At 45.6% G+C, this 17,928-nt stretch overlaps 1 protein-coding gene across 3 annotated transcripts in view; it reads right to left on the minus strand.

The window, feature by feature from the left end:
• The window catches only part of LOC138480767 (heat shock factor protein 3-like), a 417,702-nt gene extending 401,307 nt beyond the window's left edge, over positions 1-16,395 (minus strand). For all 3 annotated transcript variants that reach the window (XM_069612513.1, XM_069612512.1, XM_069612511.1), the window contains exons 1-2: positions 16,136-16,395; positions 1,536-1,644 (exon numbers count right to left, since the gene is read on the minus strand). In XM_069612513.1, the coding sequence (XP_069468614.1) occupies positions 1,536-1,644; positions 16,136-16,267 (241 nt within the window). In that variant the 5' untranslated portion in view covers positions 16,268-16,395. The remainder of the gene's footprint in view (positions 1-1,535; positions 1,645-16,135) is intronic.
• Between the last annotated feature and the right edge of the window lie 1,533 nt (positions 16,396-17,928).

The following is a 17,928-nucleotide window of genomic DNA, read 5'->3' on the forward strand; positions in this document are numbered from 1 at the left end:
GTAAGAGGAAATTACAGATGTTTGATTGGTTTCAAACTTGTGACAATACCAGTAAATACAAGCTATTTATTTACTATGTTGCCATCGAAAAAGCTAGGAAAATATTGCCAAAATACCTAATTATATTCCAAATAGAAAATGGATACTTGCCTTTTTACATCTGAAATTGAACCTATATCCAAACAGGGAGATCGGTGGCTGTGGGTAGAAAGTGCCCAGAGAGCAAGGACTATGTAGATTCTTCTAGGTTGAGGTTGAAAATCTGGTTAATTTGTTTATTGAGTGCACAGTCCTTTATTCTACAAGGGCTCATCAGTTTAAAATGTTATCAACAATTAACTCTTTTACAGAATGATTTTTGGATCCGAATTTTAGATTGCAATGAGGTTTCCTTAATAATAGCAGCAATTAATTTTGCACAAAAGGTTTTACATGTAGCTTTCTTAAAATAAAGCTCTGCAACTTTCTCTGATATGTTCTTCAATTGTATATACATTTTATCGATTTGTTTGTTCATCTTCTTTGTGAAAGTTTTGAATAAACGAAGGACTATAAAAAACGTGTTTTAATAAGTCAGAACTGGGAGCATATGGCGCTTATTGCCTTAGCTTGATTTCCGGAAGCGGGATTAGGACATGGTGAGTTTCTCTGTCAAGAGCAGCCATCGTTTATGATTTACTGTTCCATGATGGCAGAAAGAGTTATTTGTCTTCCATATCATGGCAGAGTATGTGCATACTCCTCTGCCAGATAAGTCTGAGCTCTGAGCACATCCTAGTACAAAGCATATTCTTCAACTAATTCCAACTAGGTGAAAAAAGGCGGTAACGAAAAGGAAATCGCTTTGGCTAAATCCAGACTCTTGTTTGGTCATAGGAGGGTGGTGGGGGCTAGGAGTCCTTCACAAATATCCACAGATATGTTTAAGATGTAATGGACTGTTCTATACCACTTTGTGCCTACACTTCAAGAACTTTACTTTGCTGAATTAAGATGAGGCAAAAGAACATTTTTTAAAACACCAGGCTCAGAACTCTAGTCTTGTCTAGGAAAGAAGGCCCTAAAAATACAAGCAATGCAACAGACAACCCCTTCAATAAAGGCTTGTTTAACTTTGTGTATACAGTTTTAATGAGTTAAAAAAAAGCACTCAATAAATAGAAGACAAGCATTTAGGTAAACACCTCTTCCAAAGACCTCTTAAAAAAAAAGCGATTCTTTACCCGGCATCACAAGCAGGTTCCAATCCTAACTAGTTGGTAAATTGGGTAAGAGGAGACCAGGATGATGCAAACACCACACCACGCTGTAATTCTCACTAGCACAGCTCGATTCAAACACCACGTGCTTGCACGAGGAATACTGCACCATTCATATTTGAAGAAGAAGTTTGCTTTACATAATGGGAGCCGATACTAAACTAAAATAGCAGACAGTATGTACCACACACTAGTCTTCAAATATGCAGGCCAATTCACACATAGGAAGGATATGTTGACACATAATTTCGATGTTTAATTCACACAAGTACTTACACATATTTAGCTGCCGTATGAAGCTTGACAGATTGTTGTGCTTGAAGTACTTTGGAAGCATTTCTTTTGCAAATCGCTGTTCATCCAATATGCGGAAGGCCTGGCCATTCTAAAAGTAAAAAATAACGCCCGTTGTAATGGACCCTGAATGCAAACAATTCAGCATCTTTCTATTTTACATTGTTACCAGCCAAGAAACTGAAAGACTTGGTTATGTACGGATGCAAGTATAGCAGATGGGAGGCAACAAATCTCCCTGATGCAGTTTCCGCTTTGGGGTCTTTCCTATAAACATTGGTAGCCCTGTAAGCTTTTTAAATCAGCTGTATTGTCAAACTGTTCCTAACCCTGATGTGGCTAATAGTGTTATAACATACCTTGTTGAATACTGCCAACTGCTCGTATGGGATAGAACATGAAGCATTTGACCCCCTTTGGATTGCACACCTGGTGGCATGTTATACATGCCAAACGATCAGTTAGCACTCACCAAGTCACGCACAAGCAAACGGCTTGTGTTGCACTGTTTTTCTGAATGATTCAAGTTGTAATTTGCTCATAAAGTTATTGTTATTACTCTGTATGTTGTTGTTCCAATGTACAGCGCGCCTTGGTATAAAGCGCTCTATAAATAAATCAATCAATATCTAATGCCTGTAAAACACCCATTTAAGCTATTACAAAGTTTAAACACACTTTGTATACGGTTCTGTGGGATACAGCGCGAGTACCACAACATCAGTGCCCAATAGGGGATGGTCCTATAGACCACGTTCCTAATTATAGTACTTGCACAATTTAGTGCTACAGAAGAGGACACCCTTAGCCCATTCATTAATCAATGCATTTAACATTCCAACGGGAACTTCCCAACACTAAAAAGGTTAAACGACTGCCTATCTCGCTTTCTTGTCATTGATTCAGAATTTAATTCACCGATCATTTCTGTTACCTAAACATCTCCACATCATCACAACTGACTTCAACCTTTGCAATGCTAGCTCCTTTTTTGAAGTCTGCCACTATATAACGGCAGGAAGAGGTTTTTGTGGCTAGGTTAGGCTCCCGACCCAAGGTCACGTAAACGCTAGTCTTATTTAAATTATGAAACAGGAATAAGAACAATGCACAAAAACAGCAAGATGATGGAGATCAAAATAAATGTGTTGAATTATTTTTCTAAACACAATTAGATCTTTAGTATGTCTAGGGGAGAGGGGTCTATTTTCTTAATAAATCAACATATGCACATGTCAGGAATAAGGGCAGGCGCGGGTGTTATGGACCTAGGAAAAAGCTACAACGATGAAAATACAGCAAGACTACAATTTCCAGCAGTACTTGGGAGGCTGAGTAGTCTATTGCTGTGCGCGCGTGGTGCCAGCTGATCCTGAAGAGCAACGGTTTATGAAGGGAGCACGGCAGGTGTGGCTTATTTTATATCCAGGACGGTGCTGTGTCGGAGGGAGATATGAGCTGCCCGCTGATGGACGCTGCAGGGACGCGGAAGCAACGGGCATGATCAGTAGCAGCAGTGAAGGAGGATTCGGCGGCTACTACGGGCGACATCATTCTACGTCCGGGAAGGCTCAGGAGCCTCCCGGACCACAGATAAGTTTGGGCAGGGGCTCTGGAAGGGACGCTTATGAAAAGCACAATTCACACGCTGATCTCGGGCGTTGTACGGGGAAGTGAAACTAACGCTTTAAGTTTTCTATGCATGGGTGCATGCCTCTTATGGTTGGAGTGAATATGCATTAATGGAGGTTCTGAGAGACCTCATTTTCCCCGATTTCCACGTGCTGATAACGGGGTGCTATTTGGGGAAAACTCATGCTTGAAGTATGCACCGAGCAAAATATTTGTGTTTCATGTTTATTCTAATGTTATGTTTTTTGTTTGTCAGTGTTGCTTACGCCAGCCCAGGGAACCATGTGTTATGTCTTTCATAGTGGGAGCATTCCCCAGTGTACATTTCATCTTGCTTGCTATGCATATGGTTTGAGGTACATGTATCAAGGTGTCCTAAGAAAGCATGTTGTGAAGATAACAAAGAGTACTAAGTGTGCAGGTTATGAGTTTAGCAAAGTGTAAAAATGTCCTGTGTCCCTTAGGAAATGAGAATGGGGGTGATCAGAAGTGATAAGGGTGCATAATGCTGACTGCTTTATAAGATAAAGGCTATGGCTGTAAAACTCAAGGGGCGTTTATAGGCTCAAGTGACTTTGCATGCATGATAGGAAGAGTAAAACTAAAGCCATGCTCTTATTGCTCAACATATTTTTATGACGATGTCTAGTTAGTTAATTATGTGATGTGGTTTGCATACAAGGCATTGCTAGAACACATGAGCATGAAATGCAAAGCAAAACCTTAATAAATATATATACAACTAAACCTGGGAAGATGTGTTCAGTTGCTAAAATTGTCCACATCCCAGTTTCACCATTTAACCAAAGTGTGTGATCCTAGGCAAATCATTTTATCACAGTTTTATCTGGAGCTCTGTAAGTGATACACTTTATAGCTTATGTTAATATATTATGCTGTTATAACTTTATAGCGTATGTTAATATCGTATGCTGTTATAAAAGAAAGCCTATATGACTAGAGAGTTGCTCCATATATAATAATAGTGCAATTTGGGTATTTTGCACCACAAAGTTATTTGCTACTTGGCTTACTTATGGCAACTTATTCTAAAGTCACTTCTGTTGGTGCATCCAAGTATCAAAGACCGATGATGCTCCTTGCAATGAATGTCCTTTTCTGTGAAGGCACTTCTGTTGGTGCAATGCATATGCAAATTAGGAGGTGTGCATGTATTTTGCCCCACAGAGCCTGGACGGAGCTCTAATAGATGAGTTTCCTGCATCTGTAATGGTAATGCAGTTTTATTTATTTTCTTATGTATATGTGTTAAAATGCATCTGCCACTAATGTTACCAAAAAGGTTGATTGGGGTGGGGGAGGAGGGTGGTTTGCGAAGGAGTCCCCCCCATGCAATGCTGGATACTCTTCAGGCAGTCACCCACCGCTTTTAATGAGAAGTAGAACTAGATCAATCATAACATTTTGGGTCATCTATAAAAATAAAAAAAAACACACTGATGAATGCCCAATTCAAAAAACTCGTACAGAGAAGAAAACGTACAAGTGCCCAGAGGGAAGAGGAGTTTTCTTAGTAGAAAAAGATTGATCGTTTCACAGCTATATGTAATTCCTATAAGTATTAGAGGCGTAATACCCAAACACAAGCAGTTCTGAATTTCCTGACCCCTGGCACCTTGAGGCGATTGCAAGCTGGGGTCTGCACACCGCGTAGTGCAGCCACTCTCACTGCCACAGGTCGGTCCTCCCTATCATGGCCATTGGGATCAGCCTTCTGAACACCCGATCCTCGTCTCCCGGAGCACGAGAGCCTGATTGGCTGCAGCAGGAACTTTTTTGTAGACCCAAGAGCTGGCAGTCAAAACACGGGCCCCCTCAAACTGCCGCCTCTAAGGGATTGGTCTTGCCCTGTCTAGGTCCTGGAGGGGACTCTGACCCTGCCACTCCATCATGGTCGATCGCTGGTTCCCGCAACGCTTCTCTATGCGGGTAAGCGTCTGTTCACTGTGCCCCAGGCGAATCAACTTACCTTGGCCCTGCAATGACCATAACTTGCCAAGCATTTGGTGCTTGCTTGATATCCATCGCCTTCCCCCACTCCTCACTACACCTGCACTGGGCAGAATTCTCCTCTGTATCGTCCTGCGTGTTACTTTCACCAGTGACTGTGCGTTAGGTAAAATTTCACATGCTGCTATTTTACCTCTATATTTGTGGACCTCCCGGCCTTCAGCTGCCCTCCACTGGGCTTTCACTCAACGAAAGCCCAATTTCAGTGTGCAAAGTACATTACGATATCGCGCACTGGGGTTCATGCGTTTTCGGGCACAAGACATCCGTTAAGTATTTTTTGGTAGCTTGTAGGAGTAAACTGGTGGCAGCAAAGGCTTTTTGGTGTATTTGTATTAACTTTTATCAAGCCATACTGGGCTTACCGCGTTTGGTACATGGCAAGTGTCCGTCATGGCTGTGCACCAAAGTCTTTTGTCTTCTCCTTTGGCCATTTTGTCCTTTGGCCTTCCTCCTGCTCTTTTAACCTGGGGAGTCCATATTTGGGCATGCATTCGCCGGTGAAAGGATGCGCTTTTCACAAACTATTGCATGTCATGTGTGTGGGTACCCAGGAAGCAGGCTGGGACGGTCTGGTCCCAATCCACACTACTGGTGCCAGGATGTCTGGTGTGCACGAGGGCATGAGAGCCACAGTGGACCCTGACTGGACCATTGTTGGGGTGCATGAATGTGAATGGGGCAGATGATCTCGTTGGCCAGCAGGGTGCAAACACTCACTAGACTTTGGGCTAGGAGGAGGGGTCCGAAGTGCAGACCCAGAGATCACCCATCGGTCCGAAACGACCTATATACAGAGCCAAGTACCCGGAGGAGAGAAGCAGATCCAAGGACTGAATGTCTGTCTGGAACCACACAGAGGTTATACCCTAAGCCTGCTGTTGTCCCGGTAGACCCCTGCTTTGCGCTCGATCTCTGAAGACCTCAATGTTCCTACCCTTAGAGTGGTGGGACCAATAACTCAACGCCTCCTTGGTGCCCTGCAAACAAGCCTTCTCGGAAGTGTCCCTGGGCCATCCAATGGACTGACCAGCTTGTCCCTTGGCACCCGTGATGGAGCGTTGCAATATCAAGTTTCGGCTCAAGCTTTGGAGGGAAACCTAGTTCGCAATGCAAGGCCTCTTCTCACCAAATCTCGTTGTCCCTTTGTGCAGTAAGAGAGAAGAGCGCGTCAGTCTACGGGATTTGGGTGCCCTTGCGTCACGATGCGACAATGGCGGTCACTGCTGGTGACTTTCCCGCCTTTCTTCAAGTGGTCCGAGACCAGCTGCATCAGTGATTTCTTTGTCCTGCATTCGAGACGAGAGATCCAGCTCCTGGTGTAAACTGGTAGCGCAGCGCCTGTGCACTTTGAAGCTTAACAATTAAAGCTTAACCAAGGAGGGGATTTCGTACTCTACACAATCATCTTCGAACCTGCCAAGATTGAACCCAGAGTGAGCTATGGAGTACTCATACAACTTACCGGTATCCCCTAGTTCCTCCACACCATTTTTACACACAAAGGATTAATTGTGGTCCTTAGCTTAGCTTGGGTGGTTCTTGCTTCCTAAAGTCATCCGAAAGTTGGGGACAGCTTTGTTCTCCGTAGCAGATCCTCCTCTGACTCTCGGAACCGAATTCTCCACACTCCAGTATCTTCTTTTAACTTTTCTTTTCCATTGAAGGTTGTCCTTCGTTCTGTTTATACAATGACGAGCGCTTTTACGCGCGAACATAACATTGAGCACAAAGCTCCAATCTTCGTAGGGCTGGACTTCTTAAGTTACGGATATCCATGTCTGGAGTTGGCCATTGTGATAAAGTTGGTTTGTCTTCCTTCCTCACAGGTTTTGGCAGGAAACCGCACTTTACCGCAATGACCGAAAAGTGATTGTACATATGTTTTATATAGTGTATATTTAAGTTGTAGTATTACTGTGCTTGCCACTATTCACTTTGTTCTGGGCCCAATAAATTGTATATTTCTGATATACCTATGTCTAAAGGGTAATAATTCATGTAGTCCTATAGTGTGTGCTCATCTGAGACCACAGATCACCCCCACTACTCCCGAGACTTACCCTTGACTGCTATCCAAGCTACCTTGAATTGTCCTGGCTAACTTCACAGAGGTGTTCCCTGTTTCACTAATAAGGGTGGCCTCCTAAACATCTGTTCACCAGAACAGAGTTTAGAAATCCATTCCAACAGTGTCTACCATGCACGCCTTTGTTGTTACCCGACCACTCTAACAGAGCTTCCCTTCTCAGTGCAGCACTGCCTGCGACTTTCATGTTCCAGCTGATCCTGAATCTGCCTTCCTCACCAAATTGTACTATAAACACTTATTGAGCATTCATTTTCAGCCTTCTTGCATACTCCAGCTAGTTTTACTCAATTTATCTGGATACCAAACCAGCCTAGCTGCACTTATGTAATTTATGATCACTAAGCATACACAGCTCTCAATGGATTACCTTGCATGCTGCCTTGCTTCCTCCTTGGCCCACTGAGTATCGCTTTTGTGTACATCCTCCACCCACTGTTCTGTCTCCTATTACTCCCAGATAACTGTACCGAGACACAATTTTACTTTGTCTTCAACTGTTTGCCTTGCATTCTGGTGTGTTGTGCGAGTTATATTTAGATCGAATTTACCCTGCTTTTCAACTGGAATCTAGGCTTGCATTCCGACGAGTGTTGGAAAGTCGTATCTAGATGTAATTTACCCTGCTGTTAACTAGATTCTGCTGCAGTTGTAGCGTACCTCCCCTAGAGTGTCCCTTACTGTGCATATATTGTTTTGCTGCATTCCAGTGCCTGCTGTTTTAGCTACATTTTAGAGCTAACCAGTTTCTGCTACCATTTGCAAACGTTAAGGCTGCTGCTTCATTTCTGCACTGTGCAGCTCCTGTCCGTCTCCCTCCCTCCCCGCCACTTACATGGTGCTCTCGATCTCCCCTATCTACTCAAACTGCTACTCCACCACCTATCCTACCTCTCTCACACCATCTGGAAGAAAAAAGCCCTTCTGGCCTATAATCCAGGCCTACCTATTGCTGATATCAATGTCAATGCCACACAGATTAGTTTTGACATCCTCTTTTCTGTCTCCTCCCTGGACCTATGGACTCCCCACTTGGTCTCTACTCTCTCCCATTTCTCCTATTCACCCATTAATGGTGGCAGTGGATGGGAAGTACTCTGCATACTTCTCATCCTGTAGATGCATCATTATTGTCTATCACAATGGCACTATCATGGCCAAAGGTTCTCAACCTACTCTTCACCTTTTTCCTTCCCCTGCTACCTTTCCTTCCTCCTCTCCTCTAATTCCTTCACCATCACCAACAGGAGCACCACACCCGCGTACTTTCAAAGGTGGTAATCGGCTACTCTGAACGCCTGTTCTGTTGTCAAAACTCCTCTGACATCTGCCTCCTTCTTGAAGACTTTGACCGCGATGTCCTCGCCCTTACCGAGACAATGCCAGCTCTGTCACTGCTCTTTACACTCTCCTTCCCGAGGGCTACAAACTCCTCTCCAAACCCAGGCCCAACCGGTCCAGTGGTGGAGTGGCCCCGATTTTCCCTGAGTGGGTACCTGCCTCTATCATACCTACTCACCCCTACTACTCTTTTGAATGCCTCGTCTGCAGGCTCGGGGGCTCTCCTACTCTCTCACTCACTCTCCCTACCATCTACAGGCCCTCTACCCCATCGCTCTCTACCTCTGAATGGGCCGACCTCACATCCACTCTACTTCCAAACTCCTCCTCCTCAGTGACTTCAATATTCACCTCGACTCTCATGAACCAGCCACCTCACAATTCCTTGACTGCTGCCTTCCGGTCCGACCCACTTTGGATGCCCTTATCTCCGGAGACATCCCTAGCTCTAACCCGGTCACCATCCCCCTCTCCTGGTCTGACCACACTCTCCTCTCCACCCGCCTGGAACCCATCTGCCCAAACCGCCTCTGGCACTGCAAGCCTCCTTCGCCATCATTCGACCAATGAAGCAAGTGTCCGTCAATGCTTTTGCTTCCACTTTCATCACCCCCCCACTGCAGCTTCTGACCCTCCCTCTGAATCTGTCCTTGCTAACCTTCACCTCTCCCATCTCCAACATCCTTGCCCCTGTTATGAGGATTGGCCAGAAGCCTGCTTCCAAGTGCAATGGCTGGTAAGACTCCGATCTAGCTTCTCTAAAACGCAAGTGCAGAGTTGCTGAACGGATGCGGAAGACTTCGGGTTCATCCTCTGACAAACTGGTCTGTCGCCTGCCTCTAAGGCAATATCGTTTTTCCATCATCTCCGGCCCATATCCAAGCCTGCATCTCTAGAGCCACTAACAACACAGGTGAACTCGCCAATCCAACTGCAGTCTCCACCTATCTCCTTCCTTCCCAGGCTTTCTGCACTGCGCTGGCCTCCCATTTCACATCTAAAACTCAGGAAATCCTGTCCTCACTCACCACTACCCCCATTTCCACTCCCATTCTCCTGCCTCGCCCAGCTCGCATCCTCCATGGCACTCTCCTCCCTCCGGCCCATAGCACCTGATGAGGTCTCTAAAGTTGTCCACTGTATGAAGGTCTCATCCAAACAGGTGCTCCCCTGCTCCTCTAGAACCATTAAGGACATCTCTCTCGCCCCGGCTCTTGCCAGCTTCTGGAACCATTCCTTCACCACTGGCTCTTTCCGGCTATCCCTCAAGCACTCCCTTGTGCTTTCTCCTAAAAAAGCCACCTACTAACCCCTCTTGCCCGGTTACTATCACCCTATCTCCACCAACCCCTTCCTGGGTAAACTCTTGGAGAAGTTGGCCCTCCCCCAACTAATCATCTACAACAAACTTTTTGATTGCCTCCATGACCATCAATCTGGATTCCAGGCATCCAGAGGCATTTGGAAGCTGCTCTCCTGAACACCCATGAAGACATGCTCACAAATCTCGACTCCTGCTGTTCTCATTCTTCTCTGCCATTGACACAGTCAATCATTCTAGTCTCATAAAACGAGTCTGTGACACCCTTGGCATCACAAACCGGGCACTGGACTGGCTGACCTCTTTCCTCACTTAGCACCCTTCCCAGCTGCAACTGGGCCCCTTTCCTCCACCACCTCACTCTCTACCTGCAGCGTCCCCCGTGGCTTTATCCTATCTCCGTGGATGTTCAATATCCATCTCGCCCCTCTTGCTCACCTGATCGCCTTCTCTCCTCATTTCCAGTTATGCTGACGACACACAGCATTCCTTCAAACATCCCTCTACTTCCTCCTCTCTCTCATACCCGATTGCCTGGCCGCCATCCAGGCATGGTGTGCAGCAAACGATCACAGAGATCCTTCTCATTAGGACACCTGCACCATTTCCCTCCTACCCTCTGGCCACTCTTTCTACCCTCACCATCCTGTGAGGCCAAAATTCTTGGGGTCATTTTCGACTCTGCTCTCTGCTGCACTCACATATTGGACCTTGCCAAGAAGGCCCGCTTACAGCTGCACCGCCATAGAAGTATTCTCCCTTTCCTCACCTTTGCAGAGAAGCTCAACGGCCCCAGAGCTCTGGTTCCCTCTAGGCTAGACTACTGCAACAGCCTCTTCCTCAGACTTCCCCTTTCCTGCCTACGACCTCTGCAGCTAATCCAGAACAGGGTTGCAAGGACTATCCTTGGCCTCAAGATCAGGGACCATATCTCTCCAGGCCTGAGGATGATGGTGTTCGGAGGCCTAGCATGACACATCTGATCAGTGTGCAGCTCTGCGTAGGCTCAGAGTCCAGCCTGTTGGACTGAGCCGACTCTGAGCAGCACACTTCTTCCAGGGCCTTTTCACAGTAGACATGCACATATTCCAAGTAGGCAGTATGACAGACTTTGCAGTCATCTTGACAAATCTGCAGTTTCCTCGCCATCTTTACAAAACCTCTCCCTCCTCCAAATACACACATCATTGCTGTTGCGTGATTTTCGCATGGCAACAGTGACAGAAAATTACCTCTGAGTCTGGAGTGACACCAGTGGTGCAACAGCCAATGAGCAGACTAGGCTTTAGCTGGAAATGTAGAGTTATGTTGACCTGGCTAAACTACAGAGCCGTGACAGGACAGGACCAGACACTGACATTATACAGTGCTTGAGGCTACATTGTTAACAAAGGCCTGGCAGTTACTGATGCAAAGCATTTAATTATTAGCCCCTGCATTTGTATGCATACATTTTAATGCAATTGAAATCGTGATGGATTGTTATTACCTTTATGTCAATGGAGTGATTAGCAGGGCCCAAGGGACAACTCATTCTTACAGGAGTTCCTAAGTGTACGTTTCAGACACAGAGCAAGTTAACTGCTTGTAATACTTAAACTGCACTAGATTAGAATATGTAAAATGCACCCACACAAGTAAGTTCGCCACTCCCCTGAAGTCTCTAAAGTTAGCCCCTCTGACAACATTTGAAGTGCTAGCACCCCCAACCCTGAAATGTGTGTGTAGTTGCGCACCAGTCTAATACTCAAAACGCGTACACAGGAATTTAAATTAACTTGCCATGATCGAACCAAGCAGCAAATATCTTTGTATCATGTGCATAAAGTTGGTCGATATGTTAACTAGATTTCAAAACTGTGAGGGCTTTCTATGAATAGATTGCACAACGGGACATTTTCAATGATTTGCAGATCAAAATGTGCAATGAGAGTAAATGGCTTGCCAAGGATCACACATGTTATTTAAGCAGTGAAGCTGGTATTTGAGCTGAATTTGTTGGTAGAAAATGTGAGCCTAGTTTGTCTTTCACAGTTTTATTGGACATGAAAGTGCACATAATTCCGACCAGCAACTTGTTGGCCGCAGATGCCCCGTCACCAAGCCCTGTTGGCTGCATCCAGGAGTGGACGCAGGGACCTATTGGTGCTGGAATGTTTCAGCTCACCCCATGAACATTCAGACTAAAATATATTTTTTCGATTTGTAATGATATTTGTGGAAAATATACTTGTTGCTCCTTCTATTTTACCATCAACAGCACAGGGGCCAGCACGTATCTATGTCAATGTACCTCTTACTAACTTGCAGAAACACTTGCTACTTCAGCATCAGGATCAGCATATACATCTGCTAATGTACCCCTGATCTGCAACACTCCATGTTATTCTATTACTAATTACTAGGCTGTTTATTGCCCTATGTCGCTCAGTCCAAATTTTAAACACCAACTGTGATTCCTAAACTTGACCCAGCACACAGCTCTCCCAGTGCACCTCTATCCTGACAAGCAGCACCCACTCGTAGTCAAGCAATGGGTTTAGCACACAGCTCTGCCAATTCACATCAATCCTGACTTTCAGAAAGCACTGCTGTTCTTGCACTGGGATTCATATACACCTCTGTTAAAGCACCCCAATGTAGTTTCCCAGACTACTCTGCTACTATGGCCAGCATATAATAACACGGCAATTGCATTTTAATCCCAACGTTCAGAAAATATTGCTTGTCCAGCACTGGGGCCAATAAGAAGTTCTCCCTATGCATCTCAAACCTGATCTGCAGCACCATTTGCTTTTCCAGCAATGAAACCAGCATTCAGCTCTGCCAATATACCTCAATCTTCACCCTCAGCACCCCGTTATTCCAAGCATGGGGACTTCTTATAACTCTGCCAATGCATTACATGTGTGCTCTGCGTTCCCACAGCTTTTCCAAACCTGCAATCAGGTCTCCGAATGCACCTAAATCCTGATAATACAGCAATGCAACCTACACAAAGCCCTAGAATTCTTTCCTTGCACAGATTGTTTTTTTTCGTAATGCCTGTACTGGGTTAGATCCGTTCTGCACTCACCCGGTCTCCCAGGCCAGTGCCAACTCGAAGTACACTTGGTGTATTGTTCCATTGTCTAACACAATACACCAGGCACACCTCACGACACGTCTTAGCCCTAGATTCTTTTTTTAAAATGTTTAAACCAGCCATTTGCTTGTGGCTGTGCACTTTTAGGCCCAACACTAGCAAAACTTTTAACTAACTCTATAGAAAAACAAAAATGGCGCACACACAAACTGTTAAGTCTTCATTGATGCCTTGTTGCAATTAACTAGTCGTCCCATTGGACATATTGTCACAAAAATTGCTAATCATTTAGGTTGGATTGCTAATCAAAAATTTTGTGTAGCAATTTTGACTAATCAATTTTGCAAAACTAATGTATGCCTTGGTCTAGTGGTTCTGTTCTGTATGAGTTGCAGCAGGCACAGAGCAGAGGAAAGGAGGTTAAGAAAGAGGCTATTGCAATAGGACAGCCTTGAGCAGGTCTTCACAGGTGTTCAGAAGAGCAGTTTCCGTGCCTCTGGATGCTCTAAAGCCAGAGGCTCTCCTCTTACCTCTCCAACCGATCCTTTACTGTCTCCTGCGGCGGCTGCACCTCCTCCAACTCCCCCTAAACTATGGCGCTCCCCAGGGCTCTGTACTCAGACCTTTCATTTTCTCTCTCTATATCTCTCTTCTCACCCCGTCACCTTTTTTTTCGGCATGTCCCACCACTTATATGCGGATGATACCCAGCTCTTTCTCTCCTTCTCTTCCTTCACCTCCGACCTCCACCACACGCTCTCTTCCTGCCTTACAGCCATAAAAAAAAATGGATGTCATCCCATTTTCTTTCCCTCAATACTGACAAGACTGAAGTGTGTTTCTTCCCTCCTAACACTCTCTCACCTTCCCCTCCCCCCTTCCCACACTTTCCCCCTTCCAATCTCGACCCATGCCCGGAACCTTGGCCTCCATATTGACTCCTCTCTCTCCCCTTCTCCAACCACATCCCTCTAACCTCTCGTGCCTGTCGGCACCACCTCTTCAACATCTGCAAGATCTGCTCCTCCCTCACCTTTCACGCTTCTAAAATCCTAATCTCCTCCCTTATTTTCTCCCGTCTCTTCTACTGCTCCTCTCTTTGGACTCCCCGTCTCTCACCTGACCTAAAATCCATCTACCACTCCTCCATCCGCACTCTATGTCTTCTTGGCCCTCAAGACTCTATTTCTACCTCACTCTCTCAACTCGGCAGGCTCCCCTTCCTCTCACAATTGAAATTTCAATACATCTGCCTTGTCTACAAATCTCTCCATGACCTCGCCCCCCTTATCTTTCTTCCATCCTCTCATTTTACTCTCCCTCCACTCTCTCCGATCTGCCAATCTCTACCTTCTCAAGATACCCCCAGCAGCTTGTGCCTCCTCACGCTTCCACTCCTTCCAACTCTTGGCCCCCCTCCACTGGAACTCCCTACCTCTCTCTATCCGCTTGAGCCCCATCTACCCATCTTTTCGCTCCTCCCTGAAAGCCCTTCTCCACTCCCCCTCCCTACCTTTCTCCTCCCTCATACCTCTGCTACTCCTTCCTTTCCCCTCCTCCAAAATACCTCCCACTGGATACTGTAACCACCATAGTGTGTAGAAGGTCACCATACTCTCCTTCCCTACCTCTCTGCCCCCTCATAGCCCTGCCCCTGCTTCCCTTCCCCATCTTCCCGATGACCTCATATTGGATATTGTAACCGCCATAGTGCGTAGGTCACCTGCCCCCGTCCCCTCCCTCCTCCGAGTAAATTGTTCCACTGGTTTGTTTCATGTTTGTAAATTATGCTTCTTTCACTATTGTACCTGATGTTATTGCGTAAAGCGCTATATAAACCCAATTAACATAACATAAACATGTTAGAGATAGACTGAAGTTAGTGAGGGCTGTCAGGATGGGAGTCAGCAGGAGTGAGAGTAGGTGGCGGCAGAGGCAGCCGCTGTCACTCTTTTCATGGGTCTGGTGACTTAAACAGCTAACAAAGGCTCAATAAATGAAATGAAGAGCAATCTTGCCATTTAAGCCGAAACTACATTCCTCCTGCCTCATGCACGTCCACTCAAGCAGGACTCCTCTAGATGACCCAAAACACTTTATTTTAAACTAAACGTTCAGTTTGTGGACAGGACCCCCCACAATATGCCTCCAGCCAATGGGAGAACGGTTTGGAGACGAAATGTCTAATGTCACTTGGAGGCTTCTTTCTCACTTCTTGACTTCCATAAAGCGAAATAATGCATTCTGAGAGTTGTTGCATAACTTTAACTGAACGTGGAGTCGTCTGGTCATCAAAAAATATATCGTTTCGCCAATTTCCTTTCTTACGAACGAACACGATCTCTTTTTAAGGCTCCCGTTATATAATCGGTGTTGGAAAAAATGAATGCTGGTTTGAATCAAAGTTCGCTTTTGTTGCAATGGTTAGTTTTAAAGCTAAAAACAGAACGACATGCATTAACAGAGCAGTTTTAGACACCAAATATGCCTTTCAGAACATCAAGAAAAAGGATAAGCAGAACACAAGCGTGCGTTTCGTTGCAGTTTTCTGAAGCGCACACAGGCATTGGTTGAACTTCGCGGCGCTGTGCTCTTGTTGCGTTAGGCATAGTAGCTTACATTTTATCCTTTAGCAAACATACCGGCAATTAATACCGGTTTTTTCGAGTTACTTTATAACATGACGCGTGCTCTCTATTCTGCAGTCGGACATTCACAGCCTTTAATCAAAATCACAGTGGGGTGTTTTACATTCAGTAGATACATCCCCAAATACTGCACGTAGCATTTCATGTCTTCGGCCACACCGGGGTCTAGCTCTACCCTTTATTCCACACATTTCCTCTGTCTTCTGGTGCATTCATTTGCTTGCATCCGCAACTGCAATTTGGTGAGGCAACTAATTCTCGCCAGTTCCGTGTTTCTCAATTTAACTTGTGTTTAAGTTGTTAACAATCGATTTCTTTTCCTTCAAAGGCTTCCAGAAAAGGGTCTGGGTGAAGATCAGGGGGGAATAAAACAGACCCAAATGCGCCAAGACATGAAGCGCTGCGTGAAGTTCGAGGCTGGCCGCCCCCATTTACCCAGCTCCAGACGATCAGCTGCTCGTTGCTCGGCTCCTCCAGAAGTGTCCAGAGTTTCACGATAAAGGCGGGCACGGCGGCCGTTTGCGGCTGCGGCGGGGAGCCGCTGCCACCAGCAGAGTAGAGGTCCATGGTCGCCAAAGAGCGGTGGTGCGAAGCCCCCGGCCGCTCCTCCTGCGTCTCCACCAGTACCACACTGAGGCGATGATGATGGCGACGTTACTCATTAACCGTTCCTGCCGGAGTCTGAGGAGACAAGGTTACCGCCTACCCGCAGCTGCGCGCGCACCCTGAGCGGCCGGCAAGTTCTCTACTAACACGGACTCCGCCATCTTGAAGTGGTATTGTTTCTCATTTGATGTCGTTTAATTTTATTGAATTTGTTAACGTATTTATTTAGTGGTAAGAGTCAAAATTTTAATAAAGATTGGTGCTGTTATTGATGTTAATATGTCACTTTTTTTCCTGATGTTATAGATGTTAATATGTCACTTTTTTCTGATGTGCAATCACTAATGTAAAATAAAAACACTATATTATGACTCTTCAGTAAATATTTACAAACTCTCCGGTGACTATGGCAATATTTTATGTTTGGGACGTCTGGTAGAAAAGGATTGTATACATTCTTAAATGGACCGGTCTATGCTCAGCTGTCCGCAGGCTCGTCTCCGTTTGTTTACAAATGCCTAGCAACTGCCGCGCCATAGTGTAAAGTACAGAGTCTTAGCTACCCCCATCAGAACGAGTGTGCTCGTCATTATTGCGTAAGAATGTAGCTCAGCACTTAAGGTTACGTAAAGTCATACTTCTAAGAATATAAATTGTAGTTCCCCTGTTGGCCTGGTAAATATCGATTAACTACTCTTCCCATTACACCCATGGAGTCGTTTTATTAAAAACGTCATGTGTCTCATTGAGCTGGCACGTTTTCAGTTTCCTATGTGTGATAGTTTCAAGTTTACAATTTACTTGTGTGTGACTCTTCCATGTTGTATAGATGTGATGTTTCTTCATTGATGATGTCACATGTGCATTTTCCTTTCATGAAAAGCCTCCACAAGGGATTGTCAATATAATGTTGGGAGGACTCTATCAGGGGTCATTGCGAGATACATAATTAATTGCACAGTGCATTGCTATAAACACCATTGCAGTACAGAGTTATTTCCAGTATAGGAACCAATTCACGAAGAAACGTAAGCATTGTCTGCAGCATGCACCATAGAGGTGCATGCTGCAGATAAGCAATTAATTGCCATTATGGATAGTGAGTGGAAGGAGGGAACATTTAAGACCCCCCCTCCCTTATTCCTATGCTTCCTTGGATGGGCCCAGTCATGGCTGCTTCAGGTCCAGGTCCAGGGCCCTGGACTTGAGGCACTCATGCGGGAACACCTCAGGGAACCATCACCCTTTCGTACGAATGCCCCCATGAGTGCTGCCATATCCCCATGCATACCTGTGTATAGTTAAAGCAGGACTCCAGAAACATACAGACTCCATCTTACAAATAAGCGGAAGGCCATTCAGATTTCACCCCTGTTAAGCGCACAGCCAGCGTAACCCTTCCCCCGCCACCACCTCTCTGCCGTCCGCATAATTGCCTGGTTCCCATGAGAAGGCTGGCAGCAGGATTGCAACAAAATCTGCACTGTATCACTTGTAGTCCAACTCACTCCAGTGATTCAGATGCAGATCAGGGGGAGCGGGCTAGAGCCAGGGCTATCCGTCTCCATAAACTTGCCACGCACCCCACAGACCCTGGCCATAAAACCTAATACATGTGTACC

This window comes from Ambystoma mexicanum, chromosome 5p (assembly GCF_040938575.1).
Source record: "Ambystoma mexicanum isolate Mex_15411 chromosome 5p, UKY_AmexF1_1, whole genome shotgun sequence".
Lineage (NCBI taxonomy): Eukaryota > Metazoa > Chordata > Amphibia > Caudata > Ambystomatidae > Ambystoma > Ambystoma mexicanum.